The sequence below is a fragment of the Pollicipes pollicipes genome, unplaced genomic scaffold (assembly GCF_011947565.3).
Source record: "Pollicipes pollicipes isolate AB1234 unplaced genomic scaffold, Ppol_2.1 Scaffold_2555;HRSCAF=2994_pilon_pilon_pilon, whole genome shotgun sequence".
NCBI classification, from domain to species: domain Eukaryota; kingdom Metazoa; phylum Arthropoda; class Thecostraca; order Pollicipedomorpha; family Pollicipedidae; genus Pollicipes; species Pollicipes pollicipes.
Genome location: NW_023596136.1, coordinates 16,314,540 through 16,334,976, shown reverse-complemented (window position 1 = coordinate 16,334,976; position 20,437 = coordinate 16,314,540). Strand labels below are relative to the sequence as shown.

Here is a 20,437-nt window from a genome sequence, read left to right as displayed (position 1 = left end):
CCAATCCTGGCATCAAACAATCCTGACCGCACCTTTTTGACGAATCTGCTCGGCGGGATGAGCGAGCGCGGGATCTAGGGCAATGGCTTCCCGGTGAGCTCAGTAGCCATTCCGCTGGGGCTTCATATAGCGTTAAGCCGACTGAGCCAAACAGTCGAACAGCTGTTTGGACGCTGAAAACACACGCTTGATTACCGTTCTTACAGTTCGAGTGTCATTTAATCCCGAACCGATCAGGCACGACACAGCTCAAACTACATTTTACAGTCGCCAATGAGCATACGACTCTTGCACTGGTTAGTTCTGGAAGTATGTTTCATGGCATCACTACAGTCGTAGTTGCAAATATATCGGAGAATAGAAAAACTGATAAATGTCAATCATCGCATAAACACGGAGCTGAAAAACGCTCCCAATCATGCACAAGACAGGAGTATTTTTTTTCAAGATTTGATCCGAACATTTTGAATGGATGGATTTCCGGGATCAGAGCTCACGCTAAGCAGTGCTTGTTGTGTGAGCCCTGACCCCTACCATCCGATCGCGCAATCCCATGTCAACGGCAGAATTTGGTGGCGAAAGCTTAACGTGCCGCAATGCTCGGCACGGTCCGTCCTGCCCTCTGACGTCAACTGACCTTTAACGCGACCGCTGCCACCGGCCGCAGGCCATACCTGTCAAGGGCAAATAGCGAGCGCCCTAAAGCGACTCAAACCCACCCCGCCACGGGTGGGTGGATCGGAAGGCAAGCGCTCTAACCAACTAAGCCGCCAGGACGGACTTATTCCTCGTATACAAGTATTAGCCTTATTCCTCGAAGAAAACCAGAAGAATGGAGATATAGTACCTGAGCCGGGCTGCTGATGAAGGAGACGTGGAGCAGGACCTGGCCCGGGCTGCTGATGGGAGAGACGTGGAGCAGGACCTGGCCCGGGCTCCAGATGGAAGAGACGTAGAGCAGTACCTGAGCCGGGCCCCGGAAGGAAGAGACGTGGAACAGTACCTGAGCCGGGCTGCTGGTGGAAGAGACGTGGAGCGGGACCTGGACCGGGCTCCGGATGAAATAGACGTGGAGCAGGACCTGGGCCGGGCTCCGGATGGAAGAGACGTGGAGCAGGACCTGGGCCGGGCTCCGGATGGAAGAGACGTGGAGCGGGACCTGGACCGGGCTCCGGATGAAATAGACGTGGAGCAGTACCTGGGCCGGGCTCCTGATGGGACAGACGTGGAGCAGTACCTGGGCCGGGCTCCGGATGGAAGAGACGTGGAGCAGTACCTGAGCCGGGCTGCGGACAGGAGAGACGTGGAGCAGTACCTGAACCAGGCTGCTGATGGGGGAGACGTGGAGCGGGACCTGGGCCGGGTTCCTATACAACCCAGCCCTAGTCAACCATGTGTTTCCCAAAGTCCAGGCATCAAGCAGGACCAGGGCCGGCTTGATGCCGGGATCAGGAGAATGAAGATATAGTGCCTATATCTCCATTATCCTGGTTTTTCTTCGAGGGATAAGGCTATTACTGCTGACTTATATATGTGAATAATGTTCCTCGCAAATGCACTGAACAAACTACGCTCGCAATCACATTAAAGTGGCATGTGCTCGGCGGCCTGTGACGTTTTTCACACATACGTTACGGAACGCGGTCAGGTCCTGCTCCACGCCTCCACTCAGACACCGTCTCACCCACCACAAGGTTTTCATGGGTGGCGCGAGCGATGGCGAGCACGGGTGCATAAGTAATTTTCGGTTGTTGGGAATCCCCAAACCAACGGTCCCCAACGCCAGCATGCTCGTGCAGAAGCGATGGCGGCAACCCATCTGCCACTCCGCGAGGTCCGAGCACGTCCCACGACAGACATCAACGAACACCGAGTCCATTGTCAGGAGCTGGGACTACGCTCACAGCGGTCACCTGGGCCCCGGAGGTCAGGAGATCTGGACAGAGCTGTGAAGTTACTCCAGAGACGGGCCGATTCGCGGCTGTCTCGCTCGTCGCCATCGGCCGCCGGCTCGATCCGCCGAAAACGATCACCTTGTGTGGCCAGGGACACTCACGACCAGCCCACGCGGCGGTATGTAGTGCACGGGCGGGGCTCTCCAAGTGGAAGTCAAAGCAGCGGCACGCTCTCGACAGTACGGCACAAGAAGCCGTGCTGACGGGAAGAGGACTGAGCCTGACACGGTGGCAGAGCCTGCGATCGGTGAAGCGCATGGGTGCTCCGGTCTGGATGAGATCGCTGCTGGCTCTGCGTGCAGCGACGCTCTTCACAGCCTTGCCCTCATGGCGCTGGCTGACGAGGTCCGTGCCCCGTGCCGACCGCGCCAACCGATACCGGCCTCGCACCGTCAGCAGCCCGGCTCAGGTTATGCTCCACGCCCCTTCCTTGAAAAGCCCGGCCCAGGTCCTGCTCCACGCCATTTTCATCAGGAGCTAGGCTCGAGTCCTGCTCCACGTCTCTTTCATCAGCCCGGCTCAGGTGCTGCTACACGTCTCTCCCGTCAGAAGCCCAGCTCAAGTACTGCTCCACGTCTCTTCCATCAGGAGCCAGGCTCAGGTACCGCTCCACGCCCCCTCCATCAGCTGCCCGGCTCGGGTACTGCTCCACCTTTCTCTATCCCCAGCTCGGCTCAGGTACTGCTCCACGTCTCTTCCATCAGGAGCCCGGCTCAGGTACTGCTCCACGTCTCTCCCATCAGGAGCCGGGCTAAGGTACTTCCACGTCTCTTCCATCAGCAACCCGGCTCAGGTACTGCACCACGTCTTTGTCCCCAGCAACCCGGCTAAATTAAGGCCAGTCGGAACGGACGTCACCGTAGGATCGGCGATGAATCTGACGGTTTGCAGAGTTCGAGAGTTTGTATGTGCATTTGCTCGACAACGTCCTACACAGAAGATGCATTTTCGTTTTGATCAGAGGGCCGGGTGAGTTGCTCGCCACACCCGTTTTGATCAGAGGGCCAGGTGAGTTGCTCGCCACACCCGTTTTGATCAGAGGGCCGGGTGAGTTGCTCGCCGCACCCGTTTTGATCAGAGGGCCGGGTGAGTTGCTCGCCACACCCGTTCGGCCATCGTCTACACATTACTCATCGCAAAAAACGGGATAAGTAAAAATATCTTAATAGGGTCCAGACAAGGATGTGTGAAGGGTTTTGCAAACAGGAGGGGAAGAGAGCAAGCATAACTAAAATACTGCCACTGGGCAACCAGCTTAGTGCGCCGGTATCGGCCGAGAATCCCTGTGTGCCGTCGGATAGTATTGGGACTTGCTCCTTTTCCCGGCCTCCCCCAAACTCATGACCGTTGTATTCCCTCAGCTTAAAGTGCTTCAGTGCAGGTTCTGGTTCTTTCAAAATTCGGGATTTCATTGATTAATTAAGATTTGTTTATTAATGAAGTAATCTATCTATTTTTTGTATCCATATTATCCATTGTATCCATATTCCATATTTCTCACAAGCCACGTCCGAGGTTAAGGAACACCTACGACAATGTGCTTGGTGACGCCTGCCATTCAGCACCATGCCTGGAAGCGTGGGGGATATCTTTGTTGATGCAGATGCTTGGGGAATATTTCACTTTTTTGCAAGAAAGGCTACATTTTTTTACATTACATTTCAAGGCTAATTTTGTCCTGGACAACGCTGATACATGATAGTTCATATTTATTCATAGAAATTATGTATACATCCTGATTTTTGTAGCGAGGGCGTCCATCCCGTGACCCCACCTTCTTGACTGCGGCACGGGGTCGCTGGCCATGTCGTCATAAGTTTTACTGCATGACTTCCATGCTGACTGCTGCGACCTCCTTGAAGGGAGCATGCCACCTTTTTGCACATTCCCCTTATTGCTAGATGAGACGCGCACGATTTGATCAGAAGCACCAGCCTTCTCGAAAACGTTCTGTATAGCTGAAAATTTGATTTCAAGTAGCCGCTCCTGCGAGAAAAATCTTATTGGACTCCCTGCTTACCACCCTGAGATTGACACCTTTCATTTGTCTTGCTTTCCAATGTTTGTGCTCTTGGATGTTTGCAACGCACCAATTCGTCAAAGTATTAGTGTTATAAATGCTTCGAAAGCTTGAACTAATGTTAAGACAAAATGAAGCTATTTTCCCCTGGTTCTTTTCGAATCGCGCTTTGGCTTTTGGAATGGAAGCATCACATGGTCCAGAGTTATGCACTGGTTCCAATGTTAAACGATGCGCTTCTAGGTAACAGGCCCTTGCCGCCCGCTGGGTCAATCACAAACATTCTTTTGTTCGCACCGGTGGATGTGCCACGGGGGTTGTCATGACGACAGTGGTCGCGAAAGCAGGGAAACTGGTTTTGATACAAAGCGCTGATTGGGTAATCGGGACTAATTTGATAATTCGAAAATAACTGAAATTGATATCATTTTTGTGTATTGACGGTACTGCATGGACGCCACGCAGTGCTTTTGTTAGATAAACTGGTCATGAGGTTTTACTAGAGAATGTTTTTTTGAAACATGCCTCAAAGGTGAACTCCCCCTTCAAGCACGTTGGCGCCAGAGAAGGCCCCCCCCGTTCGAAAACAAGATACGCATATGACTCCTGTTCGTATACCCCGCATGAGTGCATGTTTCATTTACGGCGCATAGCTGTACTGGGACTGCTAATCATACCAACGGCAAACTTGTCTTCTATTTTCACCACTGAAATGTACACCTTGGTTCCGCCTTTACCAAAAGGTGAGCCGATATCGGCTTTTCTGATAATTTAACCGTCCCCTCTCTTCATGCGTTGCAACCGAATTCATATTAAGCATAAGTCTTTCAGTGGTCGCGCTGCAGCTCATTCATTTCTTCGAATGCTTACCATCAACGTGTGCAAGGCCATTTACTTACAACGGGTTGGCACATCGATGCATACAAACTTCATTTGATCCAAAGTCTTGTGATGGGACTGAGAAAGTGCGTCACGAGCTATTCACTCAGGCCATGGCGTTTTCATTTCTGGCAAACTACTCTCTTCTGTCAGCTCTATACTTATTTCCCTTGATCATCCCTGTACTTGCTACGTCGTCATGACTTTCCAAGGTTCTAGCTCTGAAACTCAATATACGTATTAGGAAGGTCTGCATCGCGATGCACTGCAAAAGTGCAGAAGCCGACGCCCGTGGGAACACGGGGCGCACCCACGTCCGAGCTACCGCCTTCAGCGCTGGTATGCGGCAGTGGGCACCGATGCATGACGAACTACGCGCACCCCGCTGTACTCTCTGTCAGCCGCCGCCGTAATGTGACGACACACCCGCCAGCAATCGGCGTTGTTGCAGTGGCGTGCAACAGTGACTTTGGGGTGACAGGCTGGTCCTTTGCTGCAGCGCGGCGACCACCGGTAGAGGAGACGGCCAGCTTCCTCAAGTCACTGCTGGCGAGTCACGGGCCGAACTACCTGGAGAAATTGTTCGGCTCGAAAGCACGCGACACACTCCTGCCGCTGGGGGGCGTGGAGGCTGTGGCAGTAGCTCTGTCAGGTGAGAACCCTGGAGCTCAGCAGCGGTCGATAGTGCGACAACCATCCACATCAGCGGAGAGCTCCAAGGTAAGAATCCGTAGGCTGCGGAATGCTTGGACCAAAACGCCAGCGTACGATTGACATAGTGACCCAGGCTGTAATAATCGTGCTTGCTGCTCTCGTTAACAGACGCTTTGATCGGCTACTTCTCCGGCCGTCGTCAAGTGCTCACGTGCTTCTCGGTACTGATAAGAACCTTGTGAGGTTTGGTGCACAGTCATGTGTGTTCAAAAGCTCCAAAGTGTTCGGCTGCAACGAGCGTCAGTCCACAAATCCGATCTTGTAGCTTAAGATTCTAACCGCTATTTTGCAGCATCGCACAGAAATCAGTGCCGGTGACACAGCCGAAATGTGCTATCTCACTGAGAAGTCCAACGCAAAGACTACCCGAGCGGTTTTATGTGACAGAAACCTAGTAGATCCATCAGTGCAGAGCAATCTAAAGAAAAATATACGTAACCACCACTGTCTTTCGCTTCGGTTCTCTGTCGTGCAATGTGCAAATCGTGCAAACAACCGAGGTATATTCCGAACGCAGGTACATTCTGACTAAGCCACGCCGGCTAACCTGGCGGCCCACTCACACGCTTACCCGAATTCGCAGCCACCTTATTTCCCATCGATTCCGCGCGATTCGGCCGAGGTTCGGGGTTGGTCGTGGTGACGTTGGGCTGCCCTTGGAATCCTCCGCTGGAAGCCTAGTGGTGAAATGCAAAAGGTGAAGGAAGCTGTGCACGTAGCACATGATGCAAACCATATCATCAGGCTGGCGCAGATATCAGCCCAATGGGTCACCCGCAGTAAGACAATTGCACAAAGATACCAGAGACAAACCTGAGGCACAGCTAGCCATTCGTTCTACATATTGTATGGGGCAACATCTTGGTCTACTCATCGGAAGTCGTGAATTCGAAGCCTGTACTTGTAGAACATTTTGCAGTGCGCAGGGGTGTGTGCCAGACATCCTGAGATCCTTAGAAAGGGCCGACGAACAGTTCGCAACGCCAACAGAAATAGCTTGCCAAAGCGTTGTGTGAACATTGAATGGAATGCTCCAGATTCAAAGATGTTGAGGCAAGCCTGAAATATGATGAAAAAGCTCACTTACAACTGTTGGTATGCTTTGAAGCGCAAAAGACTGCTCTAGACCGCACAACTTTGCTTTTCGATTAGCATACTTCCCAAGGCAAACTGTATCATAGAACGGCTTGACGACGTGAGAGTCGCTGCGACCTAGCCGTGTCAGAATTCCCAATATAGCGAACGCGCTGATCAACTTGAAGTGCTTTACTTCGTCGCAAGGTGGCTCTTTAACTTACGTGTGTGAAAAACATATCGTGTTCTCAATGACGACGCTGTTTTAATGTTATGCGATGTCTGGTCTCATGTCAGTCATAACTAACAGAAGTGCCCAAATGCCTGCATTGGGTTTCACTGAAAACACGGCTTGTGATGGCGACTTTAATTCAGCACGTTTAACTGACGCGAGAAAGAGAGAGGGGGAAAGAGGGGAGAGAGACGGAGGGGAGAGAGAGAGAGAGAGAGAGAGAGAGAGAGAGAGAGAGAGAGAGAGAGAGAGAGAGAGAGAGAGAGAGAGAGAGAGAGAGAGAGAGAGAGAGAGAGAGAGAGAGAGAGAGAGAGAGAGAGAGAGAGAGAGAGAGAGAGAGAGAGAGGAGAGAGAGAGAGAGAGAGAGGAGAGAGAGAGAGAGAGAAGAGAGAGAGAGGAGAGAGAGAGAGAGGAAGAGAGAGAGAGAGAGAGAGAGAGAGAGAGAAGAGAGAAGAGGAGAGAGAGAGAGAGAGAGAGAGAGAGAGAGAAGAGAGAGAGAGAGAGAGAGAGAGAGGAGAGAGAGAGAGAGAGAGGAGAGAGAGAGAGAAGATAGAGAGAGAGAGGAGAGAGGAGAGAGAGAGAGAGAGAGAGAGAGAGAGAGAGAGAGAGAGAGAGAGAGAGAGAGAGAGAGAGAGATGAAGAGAAGAGAGAGAGCAGAGAGAGAGAGAGAGAGAGAGAGAGAAGAGAAGAGAGAGAGAAGAGAGGAGAGAGAGAGAGAGAGAGAGAGAGAGAGAGAGAGAGCATTTAGTCAGTCGAGCGGACACATTGTAACACGCGAGTCTGTTCATGTCAGGTGGAGCGGCGCACTGTGCTGGTTATGAGGTTTCGCACCGTCTCTGGCGGGACGGCTAAGTAAGTAAAGCGTTCAATGTATATTTACATACTCTTACGCCTAAGGACCAACTGCAACCAGATTACGTATGGCCGACTCATTGGCAATGTTGTTTGATTGCAAGCTTAAAAAGCCAGGTTGACGAGTAATGACCATGCCTACCTTGCGTCCACGGAAGCTCTGAGCTATGTTTAGCCAAAATGAAGAGACGAAACCCACATTAGGCTTCGTACCGCGTGATGTCAGCGTACACAGGTATCTGACCGTATGCGTCCAAAAGATGTAGCTTGCTCCTTTGAGTCTTCATGAAGCATATCATAAGCGATCTGAAAGCGTGAGATAAGCCTTTGTCTTAAGGGCTGCAGCTTTCTCTGTCTCGGGTGAGACGGCTCACGCTCACGTGACTCGCGTGAGGCAGCTTATTCTGTCCCGGGTTGAAGAGCTCACTGTGTCTTGAGCAAGACAGCTAGCTCACTCTGTCCCGGATGAATCAACTCATCCTGCCTAGGGTGAGACGGCTGCTTCCATCTCGGATGAGACAAATAATTGTCTCTAATGCACAACTGAGCAGTGCCCCTGTCTCGAAAGAACAACGTCTCTGTCTCGGATGAAACAGCTCGCTCTGCCTTGGTCGACATAGCTCACTCCGCATCTAGTGAAACGGATCACTTTGCCCCAGGTGTCGCTGCTGAGGCAGGTCACCGGTACAGATGAAACAGCTCGTTTGGTCTTGGATACCACAGGCCACCCTGTCGCGTATGGGAGAGCTCACTCCGTCAACTCTGCCTCTGGTCGAATACTTCACTCGGCGCCTGGCGGAGGTCGCGGACGTGGTGTCGCGGTGGCGTCCCGGGGGAAACGGCGAGAGGCCGGCGAGGCGACACCTGGCCCATCCGTCGGGAAATGACGGCGAATTGAAGCGTCGAAGACCGTCTCAGCGAACTGAGCCGTGGCATGGCGTCCCAGGCAGGCGTGACAGCCGCCGCCAGCCTATACCCGGCAGGAGTGTCCCCGGGGCGGCGCGTCTTGGCGGCCGACCGCCGCTGCTGCTAACGTCAGATGGCGTAAGCGCCAGCTGAAGGGCAGCTTCTAATCCCGTAAAGTTTTGAAGAGGCTCGATGGTGCCACTCTGTCCCGGACAACCGACCACCGCGCGGACCAGGTAGCGCCCAACGACTGTCGGCTGACTGAGGTCATAACGTCTGGCAGGTTTCAGGCCCGCAGTAACTTTACAGGTGCTCTTGGGCCAGGACGCGAGGTTTGACGTCCAAATCAGATGTTTGAACGAATAGAGCTTACACATATGAAGAAGCCTTGTCCTAAACACACAGGTAGTCTTCTTGTCACCGAATCCCGTAACACCACTTTCTTTTGTAGCACCAGGCTGTAATGACAGACACGATAATTCATTATCGAATCCACTAACTCAATACCCAACGACAATGCGCCATCCAACAAGCCTGTTGCCCATAGAGACTCGTGGCAATTACGGCTATGCTGCTGAGCGATTGGATCGATCGCAGTGAGGCAGGCTAATATTTGTTTGTTGCCACGAGCACGGTTATACGATGACTTCGTTGAGGCGTGCCAGGAATAAGGCGCCTTTCGTGACCAGAAAGTTGTAAAGCTGGGAACAAACCCGTGGATGTTTGCCGCCAGTTTGTGTTCTGACATGGATGCCGACCTATAGAGCAGAAATCGGCAATTTTGGTTTCACTAACAAGTAAAACAGAGCCCTGAGCACCACAACTGCATGCAAAGCTCGGATAAAGACAAATGGAATTTCATGAAACCATCGATAACTCTAAACTTCAAATGGCTGGCTAAAAAGTAACGGACCCATGCAGTGATTTTCACCACTACAGGGCAATTTCACGGCTGGCAAAATGTTTCCTGTATCGGTGAAAAACTCTATCAGATACACATGTGGCAGGACACATTAAATGAAACCTGCCGCACAATGCAAAGCACCAGCAAATCTACCAAATATAGGCACTTATCACGGTTTTCACGTTTTCGTGTGGAAAAATTACTTCATTACACCAACCGGCTTCAGAGGAACGAGTCAAACTTTACCAACTTAACCCGACCCAATAGAAACGTGACGATGTCGCACATGCCGGTGGAAGATCAGTGCGGAAGAGGGATCAAAATGCGCGTAAGCCAGGCATTATTGTGAGGATTGGTCGTCCGGGTTTCACCAGTTGGCACAGATGTACTTATGCCCTGGCGCATGGTATGGACACAGTCATTGCCATTTGAGAGCAACGACCAGCTTCTTAGAATTTTAATACATCACTCGCGCTAGGACCCTCCAGTACATGGGGCCCTTAACAAGCACCGCTGACAATACCCCGGTGTGCCTGGCCCACATCTTGGCCGACTTTCGTGATCGTCTGTGACGTCAGCAGCACGGAGCACCGACACTGCGCCCCGGCCCGATGAGTGGGCAGCGGCTTCGCTTCCTTCCACAGCCGCTCTGCTCCCCGACAGCCGTTGTGCTCCCCTCGGCAGCCGGTCAGCTCCCCAACAGTCGGTCTGCTCCCCCTGACAGTCGGTCCGCTCTCCTGACAGTCGGTCCGCTCCCCGGCAGTTGGTCGCCCCCCCCCCCCCCCCTCCCGCGACCGCCGCCGGATCGAGTGCCGTTCAGCATGGACGCCGGGATTGGCGTCGCCGCGCAACCTGCCGAGTGGCGCACGTGAGCCGATTGCGCCGCCCGGGTCGCAGGACGCGGCGGCGGCCCATCGGCCAATCATGGGGATGAGCTGGGCTGAGAGCGGGCGCACATAGAGGATGTGAGAGTGATGAGCGTGACGTGAATGTGCGGCGGCAGATGGCCGGCCGTCCACGCTGGCTCGGTGGCGGACTGCACCGCGCTCACCAGGCTAGCGCAGGCGGTAGATGGCCGGCCGTCCACGCCGGCTCCGTGGCGGACTGCACCGCGCTCGCCAGGCTAGCGCAGGCGGCAGATGGCCGGCCGTCCACGCTGGCTCGGTGGCGGACTGCACCGCACTCGCCAGGCCAGCGCACACGCAGCAGACACTTATTTGAACGACGTTCGGAGGTTTAAGTCGGGGCGGATTGGTGTACAAAGCAAGAGCGGGTTCAGAGCCGTGAGATTTTTGCCAGTCAGTTCTACGAGCGTATTATGTTAGCGACCGGCATTTTCAGACTGAAATGTCCCACTTTGTATGCAGGTCAAGCGGTAATGTATTTTTGCCCCAAAGTGGCCGATATACTCTCATGGTTCTGTAAGAGCCCAGAACAGGCAGGGCACGTTCTTGCTCGTCTTCTCGTCTTACATATGGGGCTGTTGTGTAGGCTCATCACTTTAGTTGTCACCCCTTGTACAGCGCCGTTCTGTTTTTATTTGTCGCTGAGACGTTCCTCCTATTTCAGAGTCTCAGACCATTGAAGACTTCGGAAAGGCTCTGGACTTGATGTTTAACGATGTGGAGCACCTACGATCCGTGTTCATGGCCGTTGAGAACGGCGACATGGGCATGCTGAAGTCGCTCGGCATCAAGGACTCCGAGCTTGGCGACGTCAAGTTTTTCCTCGACAAGTTGGTGAAGACTGGCTTCCTGGACTGATGCTGCTCGCGGGCCCAGCTGCTGACTATGTACGCCTATGAGCTGTCCGGGGCCGGCCGGCCGGCCAGCTGGAGACCCCGCTGAGCCGACCGGCCCGGCGTGCCCGTCAGCTGGCGAGCCGCCGGCTGTGACCGCCTCGGCTGACGGCCTGCGCCGCCAGCTCGCCGCCGCCCGCGCTCGCCTCGCCTCGATAGCAGCCCCACTGCAGCCACCAGCCGCGTCGCGGGCGGCCGCGCCAGGCCTGCTCTGACCGTCACCTGACCCGGTGTCACGGCCGCCAGCGGATCGGGTCGCGCCCCGAGCCAGGGGACGTGACCCCTTCCCTCCCTCTTGGCCCCTCTGCCCCTCACGCTGGCGTCCTGCCTCTGCTCCGCTGTGACCTGTCGCCCAGACTGGGCTGTGTTTCGCCTCTGAGCCGTGCGAACCCGACGGCAGGGTCGCTCGGCGTGGGTCCGCGACCGTACGTCCCAGTGAGCAAGTGTTTCGCGGCATTAAGTTTCTGGACGTTGTTACGTTGCCCGACCAGCCGGAGGCTCGGTGGTATGTTCTTTGAAAGGTGGAGTATTTGTCTCGGTCTTTGTTACCCGTAGTTTTAAACAGCCCTAGTTGTTCCTGTTTTGGTGCCGCAGCAGCCTTGATGCGTGTGCGGGAACTCGGGCTTTCCCCCTGGGAGAACGCCTTGATGTTCATTCGAGGTCTTACTTCAATACAGAATAGCCTCAGTTCAACAAAGTACCCGACGTTTTCGCATTGTTTTGGCGTTTGACGTCATCAAAATGTTTTTCGCACACCCCAACGGATATGAAGACGTCCCTGCGTTCGCTTTAGGAAAACACATGCTATCCTGTAATTCGTAGCAATCCGTGTTATCTTGTAGATGCCCTATCACTGATAATCGAAGAGAGGTTGGATTCATGTTTTATATGCCTCGAGATAAAGTAATATCCTGAATGATGCATTAAGTAGCACGGCGACTAGCCAATACTGAGCAGAGCTTGCATGGAGAACAAAAAGTTCGTCTGGTGCGTCTTATGTGACAGGATGGAAACCATTTGCAAACAAACGTGCTGTTCAGGTAATAATTCCCAAATAAACGTTATTCTACGGTAACTCGGTGTTCCCCTGTGACTATTTTCTTGCAGAGGTACGAAGAATGATGGTGCAACGGGAGGGTATTTCTGCTGAGCAGCCGGGAATAATGAATCTAGAATACACGCACTGGTGAACTACAGCGAATTGTAGCACTGATATTGCTACGAAAGCGAATTTACGGCTATGAATTTGTTATCGTTAAGACACCTTAAACGTGGCTCAAGGAGAATGTCCACAACATGCAGGTCACTGACCAATTTACTGTACGCCAGAATCCCTACCAGCACTTACTTATTCATAGCGCGAAATAGCTCGGATCAAAATGAGGTCAAACTACGAGGAAAAAGGTCAACACAAACGAAGATGCTCCTCCAGGGGTGTCCCTTGGTATGCTTTCGGAGTGCCTAAGCCCCTCATCCCCGATGCTGACTTTAAGAGAACGTTACACATGTGAGGATGTTGAAGCAGGCATCAGATAAGAAATCAGGTCACATCGCGTTTGGTATACTTTTGAGCGGAAGAGTGCTCTAGGGAACAAAACGCATGAACGCATCGACTTGGATTTTGCTCATTCGGAATTACTAGAACGATTTGTTGGCATCTGCCATTTTAGGAATAGGATTCAAAAATGACGCGACTGTTTCATTCCCCTGAATAAAAGATCACGTACCGCAGGCAGTGGACGGTTGCACACGTGCATCTTAGTGCTAACTCAGCCGGTAATCTGGTGAGAAAAAAAAATCAGGAGGTGTACTGGATGAGCGTCAGTCCTGCACTTGTGAACTGGGTGACGCTGAAACTGTGTAGTAGCATGTGTAGGTATGTTGCACCTAACCTGGAGTTGGGCAGTGTTAGTTCATGCGTTTATGCCTCCGGATTATCTAATCCAGAAGGGATTTTAGCCCCTTTGATGTTGTGCTTATTGTGAATTATTGGCCAAAATAACTGTGATGTGATAAATGCTATGACGAACCCCGTTTGTTCTGATTTCCACGCAGCACTGCATTCCTGACAGACAAGCTGCGTTGAGCATCGTAGCATCCACTGGCTTATGGCACCTTAGTGCACACTTCTCCAATGGAAATCAGCAAGTTTCTTAAATTCTAGATACACAGATGAACCAAATGTGCTGTAATTGTTTTTATGTACTTCAGATGGAAGTACATTGTCATGGATTCATTTCATGCATTTTTCTGGTAATGCGGACCGGAACGGGTTGGATTAAAAAATCGAGGAAAACGGGAATTGGCGGGCGGATTGAATCTGGACTAGCCAGGCTGCACTGGACCAGCCAATGGGAATTCAATCCGTGAATTGCGCTTGTGTGAGCCCCTCCGCCATCCCCCCGCCCATCCGATCCTCCGGCATGTCTTGCCTTTGACGTCACCTTTTCTTCACCGCGATCACTTCCCCCTTTCGCAGGTCATTCCAGTGAAGGGCAAATGGCGAGCGCCCTAACTGACTCGAACCCACCTGGCCACCGGTGGGTTCGTCATGTCACCATGCCACAGGCGAGTGCTCTTACCAACAAAGCTATCCAGACCATCGGAGCTTTCGGAAATGTACCCAGCATCTGAGTTTTCACTAGGCACCGGGCAATGAAACATGAATTGTGTTCAAATTTGTAGGAAAATTCGGAGAAAATTAGCCGTTTGGCCCACCTGAGAAACTCTGTATACCTGCCTGATACCTTCCCTTGGTATAAATATGCACACCATGCTAAGCTCACATATACTGGTTATTTCGTTGTTATTCCTGACTACTTTACGAGAACATCTGTGCAGCCACCACGAAGAGATTTCTGCAACTCCATGACAGTTCTTATTCAACACGACCCTAACTACCACCATGCCATCCCTGCCAAGCGATTGTGAAGTTGCAGGTTGATGGCGGAGCTTGGAGGCGAAAGTTTTACGTGTGGCAATATACGACACGGCCCACCATTGAAATTGGTTGCAATCCCGACACCAACTGTCTTGTTGCCTGTAATACAATCCTCGTCATTGTCGCATCAGCTTGCAATTGCGTCCGGTGACAGCCATGACCTGATTTTGACCCGCTGTAATTTTCTGACTACAGAATGCACATCTTATTCACTTTCTTCAGTCACAAGATTGGCTATTCATTTGTCTATATGCATATGTTTCTTGGAGAACAAATAAGACAGCTTTGGGGAACGCAGCACCATTTCTTAAGGTGCTATATAATTTTTGTGGTTTTTCTGAAGGATGTTAGATGATTGAGTGATGTCATACCTCAGTGACCATTAACATGCGCCCGGGTGGCCGGCTAGATATCCCTGGCTCGGGAGGGGAGAACAATTTTCCCGCTAAGATCTCGGGAACTAAGAGAGTTAGAGACACCAAATTTACAGGGTGTGTTGACGTATACATGAGCTCACTTAGGTCAAAGTTTCAAATTATTGGCTCATGATCTTCGGGTCAAAATAGGTTAAGCAAGGTCAAGTTCCAGGTTGGTGTCCAAAGTGCCCCCAGGAACGTACATAGCCGTTTCTAAGCAAAAGGTCAGATTCTCATTTAAGATCAGTGACCTTGTTTGACCTTTTGAAGGTCAAGGTGACCAAAATCATACAAGATTGCTTGGAGTTTTACGTTTGAGTAAGCGACAAAGATTACGCTAGACAGTATGTTCCCAAAACAAAATGTTGACCTAGGTCATTTTAGGTCAATGACCTATTCTGACCTCTAAGAAGTCCATGGAAGATGCATAATGGGGTTCCGGCTATCAATATATTTGAAATGAGTACTAGAAACTATCCCATACAGCAAACCCTATAGTAATAAAACAGGTTGGTTTTGACCTTGGTGTGACCTTTATACCTGACCTTAGGCCAATTTAATTTGTTCATTCAACTGTGGTGTTGCCTAAGAAAGCCTCTCAGATATGTATGTCTTCGCCTAACACCCCGCTGTTGGATCAGATTGAAGAATTCCCTAGAAATTGGCTTCGCTGAAACCACAGTCTGACTTTGACCTGCCATAGGTCAGCGACCTTACAAGGTAAAGCTAAATTTGTTATGCCACACGATCCGCTATTCAAATTTCGACAGCTATTCAAAATTGGGCGCGGCTACACCGCGCCGTTCGGAAACCATTCTGGAAAAACCTTCGGGGGGAGGCGAATTTGACTCCCCGCCCGAGCGCGTGTTAAGTGACTAACGCGCGCCATTTTTAACGAGCGTAAGTGCTTGCAACTTCAATCTAATCGAGAACACTTCTCAAGTAGCAAAAGATTCGACACCTTGCATAAAGAAACCAGGTACCTACTGAATGGATACTTAATGGGTGCCTGGCGTTCTTAATCATCGCCGATAAAGCCACGGTCGTGCCACGACGAGCACGATACGGTTTCTACCGATGCCAACGCAATTACCGCATTGCTGTATTTTATGGCTTGTTTGATCTGAAGGCAGCACACTTGTCCAACGGAACTGCACGTGAATGCAGCGGCTAGATGTAGCGTTTTTCCACCCGGCACGCACTTTTCGCCGGTCGTGCTCTACTGCAAAGGCATTAGCTGAAATGGATGCTGTCTGAGAAGCGGCGGTTTTTACTTCGCGCTCCAGCTCTCGCGTGAAACATTGCTTGCGGACGCGGGTATCATCCGCTCTGAAAAGTGGAGCCTCTCGGCTCAAGGCCTTGTTTTTCGCAGGGAAACATGCTGCTCTACGGAAGGTTCTAGTGCTCGCCTCCTGTAACTAACGAAAACTGCACCAATCCATCTGGCAAGAACAGAGTACACACCTTTAACTCGCGTCCTTAGGGAGCTGTTTCACCTTCAGCCTGGGGGGAGGCCTTGGAAGCTGCTAGACTGCTAGAACAAACTAGAGTCACGGAGGAAACGACAGAGGCATCAAACTGTGCCACGGTTGACTGAAAAGCCGTGACTGCGACCTTCTTCTGATCAAACCAGACCATAGGGATCAAATTAGCCCTCACCAGGCCGCTAATGCTATCTGAAGAACTAAGCGCGCTACAACACCGCGGGAAACGGTATTAGATAGCTCTTGGGAAACCCTACCAGATCGGTACGGAAGATTGATGCGGTGATGGCAAGGTGGTCAGGGCCCTCGGTTCTGGACCTATTGGTCACGGGTTCGGGCCCCTGCCCCGCCACCACTGCATCTCACATAATACCTGGTAAAGAGGTCAGGGCTCTCGGTTATGGACCTGTTGGTCACAGGTTCGGGCTCCTGCCCCGCCACCACTGCATCTCACATTATACCTGATGAAGACATCCGTCTGGAAATGGCCCTGGTAGTCGGTAAGAGTTGCCCCAACCATAATTAAGGCACTGAAAATTGAGGCATGTGACCTGGGATATTTACGTCACATAGCCATGGTGTCGTTTCGAAAGGTGGGGCGCCAGGCACAGGCGTGACGTCATCGAAGGCCTATCTTTACGTTTTTGTGCTTGTTTTCGCTGCTGCCTGCAGTTCTGCTGATGAATGTTACGAAGGCATCCACTAAATGCTATGCCACATGGTGAACTAATAAAGCCTCAGTAAGCTTCATTGACGTCATCCTGTACCGAATCAATCTCAGGATAGCACTGCAGGTGTGTGACACATTTATAACGGGGTGGGAAAAGTTATTTTGAGTCCCCAAGAGCGCGAGGCGCGAGGCTCGTTTGGCGCGAGGATATTACCAATCCGTTGCTAGCACAATTGGATATAACTCCAATTACAGGTTTCTGGGGGTAGTAAATCAGCCCATGTTATATGATAATCTAACTTTATGTCCAGAACGACGGATCGAAAGTCGTGTGTTCACACCTTCAGATTTTAGTTATCCATTGCTGAGGGCCAGTGATGAGCCGCATTGGGTCAGGCTTTCAACGGGTGGGACATTTGGCCGCAGGTTACAGCGACTCTAGCGTGGGCCAGATCAAGAGTGTTGCACCTAATACCACTCACGCCCTGGTTCGGTTGTTGGGATGTGTAGCCTGGTGCCGCTGTTTGACCAGGCACTCAGTGGTTTCGTGTCCCATGATTGAAACTGTTATCACCCAGTCCTCAGTGCATATCATGTTGTGAATTTGTCACACGATGTGTGCGTCGGCCTTTGAATTTCAGCACGATGGATAAGGCTCTGGCCAGAAGGCGCGGCTGTAGTCTCAGCTGACCTGACCCTGGGTCCGCGATGAGGCGGGTCTTCTGGGTGCGCTTGGGGTCCGAGGCCAGCAGACTGGCATTACATCCAGCGTTTCCAATTAACGATCAGCTTGGCACGCGACCCGCCTAAGGTTTCCGGAAGATACCTCTCCAGCAGTTAGGTAATCGCGCCCAGAATATCGATATCCTCTAGGGCATTCCTTGCGCGTGTTTTGCCATCATGTCGCGACTGAGCATGGCCGCATACATAAGGGCTTGTCAAGTTCAAAACGTTCAGTTTTCAGGAAAATTTGACCTTTGATCTGAGCTATTAGGACCAATAATTCACCCGGCAGCATGCTGCTCCTGTGCCGGCAAGCGGCGATCAATAGCAAGAGGCTCTTTGACTAACATTCGAGGGCTCCGCCCACGCAGGGTCCGTGCTTCTTGGGGGGCCAGGGTTCTTAAAAACATCCTCCGGCCAACCCCTAGGGCTCTACGAGCCCTACGAACGTAAAATGGGGCTCCAATTAGACCTCTGTAGACCTAAGGAACATGTTTCCCCTTTGCCACCCTGCCTTTGCCCATTGGCCCACAAGCTGCTAGAAAGACTTTTGGTCGATAGGAGGGCCTCTGAGCGTTTAAGAGAGCCCTGAGCAACTAACAAAACCCGAAGTGTCCAGACAGTTGCGATGCCACAGCCAAGTGTTTCTGGCCTCCGACCAGCAGACGAGCGCTGACCGGCCAGTGCCAGAGGCCCGTGGGCCGCTGACAGCGCAATAGCCAGGCGAGCGCTTACGTGATTTGAACGACCTGTGAACAATTAAAAATGCTCATTGGTGACCGGAGTGGCCCTGGGCGGCAAGTGCAGCCCTAGGCAATCAGAGGGAAAGAAACGCCAACGGCCAGGGAACCTAAATGACCAAAGGGGCCCTCATTGCCTGAACGGCCCTGAACAACTGCAACGACCCATGACCGGTACGATGTGCACTATGCACACAGGGGCCCCGAGCAGTCAATGCCATCCCTAAGCGGCCAGGCCTGCTGGGTAGTACGAGGTCCCATTGATGTCCTGGTGGGACTTTAAAATCCAGAGGGCCCTACGTAGCTAGAAGGGCCTCTAAATCACCAGTGCTCCTGGAAGTCACAAATGACCCAGTAAACGTCCCGAGGGGCACCAGGTTTTCCAGATGGCACTTACCGAGCATCCAAGGGGAGTAATGTGTTACTGTCGGAGCCTCCATGCTGGGGAAGGGTTTCCTTTTGACGTCTATTATCCAGTACAGTTATATTTTATTTGCGTTGCGCGAACCAAGAAGCACTCCATAGACGCTTGAACCGCCGGACCCACCTACTTTGGACCCACACATCCACTCATATCTTGAGTTTTGAGAGGCCCGACGATCCGGACCCATCCTCGCGCCCCTAAGGGATCTCCAGCCGTGGCGTTGACTGGGAAGAATCTGCTCAAAATCCCTCCGGTCCCCCACCCGTAACTACCATGAGGCGACGAAAGATCATGCAAATGCAGAGCAATCTGCATCAATCAGCTTTTGGTGCTAAACGGCTGTGCCAACATGACCGTTCACAAAATAGTTTTGATCCCAAGTAATTCCGCACACGGAACAAATATGATACAAAACCCGGTATATACTGCCTCATACCTAGCCCACGAAAAAAGCAAATGGGCAGCAATTAGCGCAGTTTACAAAGCTACCTCGTGTTCCCCTCTCACAATATCTACTAGAAATCGCTAGACACATTTCATTATGGAGTTATTCAGCCCTTCATTGAGCCAATGCGCACCTGCTTACCACGCCTACATGTAACGAAAGACTGCAAAGACTTGGGAGAAGGCGCTTCTTATCCAGAGAACAACGGAGTGCTGTCACAAAAGCGTGGTATTCACAAGATGACAGCTGATCCGCAAAGCTGCACATCTAACGCACCAGACCGACACAGCGTGATGAGAAAGACGGACTGTCGTTCGCCACGCTCACGGCACAGAGCGTGATGCGCAAGACGCACTGTCGTCTGCCACGCTCAAGGCACAGAGCGTGATGCGCGAGACGCACTGTCGTCTGCCACGCTTACGGCACAGAGCGAGGTGCGAGAGATGCACTGTCTGCCACGCTCACGGCACAGAGCGTGATGCGAGAGACGAACTGGCGTCTGCCACAGTCACAGCACAGAGCGTGATGCGAGAGACGCACTGTCGTCTGCCACACTCACGGCACAGAGCGTGATGTGAAAGACGAACTGGCGTCTGCTACGCTCAAAGCACCCAGCGTCATGCGGGATACGAACTGTCGTCTACCACGCTCACGGCACAGGGCGTGATGCGCGGGACAAACTGTCGTCTGCCACAGTCACGGCACAGAGCGTGATGCGCGAGACGAACCGTCGACTACCACGCCCACGACACAGAGCGTGATACGAGAGACGAACTGTCGTCTGCCACAGTCACAGCACAGAGCGTGATGCGAGAGACGCACTGTCGTCTGCCACACTCACGGCACAGAGCGTGATGCGAGAGACGAACTGGCGTCTGCTACGCTCAAAGCACCCAGCGTCATGCTAGAGACGAACTGTCGTCTACCACGCTCACGGCACAGGGCGTGATGCGAGAGACAAACTGTCGTCTGCCACAGTCACGGCACAGAGCGTGATGCGAGAGACGAACTGTCGACTACCACGCTCACGGCACAGAGCGTGATGCGAGAGACGCACTATCGTCTGCCACAGTCACGGCACAGAGCGTGATGCGAGAGACGAACTGTCGACTACCACAGTCACGGCACAGAGCGTGATGCGAGAGACGAACTGTCGACTACCACGCTCACGGCACAGAGCGTGATGCGAGAGACGAACTGTCGACTACCACGCTCACAACTCTGTGACGTGACCCGCCGTCCCAGGCTCTTGCAATAGGA

The 20,437-nt window shown here is 52.2% G+C and overlaps 1 protein-coding gene across 1 annotated transcript in view; it reads left to right on the top strand.

Moving 5' to 3' along the window:
• LOC119105845 (prohormone-4) overlaps window positions 1–11,414 on the top strand; it is a 42,447-nt gene extending 31,033 nt beyond the window's left edge. The window contains exons 3-4 of the mRNA XM_037229402.1: window positions 5,354–5,506; window positions 11,106–11,414. Coding sequence (XP_037085297.1) covers window positions 5,354–5,506; window positions 11,106–11,299 — 347 coding nt within the window. The 3' untranslated portion in view covers window positions 11,300–11,414. The remainder of the gene's footprint in view (window positions 1–5,353; window positions 5,507–11,105) is intronic.
• The last annotated feature ends 9,023 nt before the right edge of the window (window positions 11,415–20,437 follow it).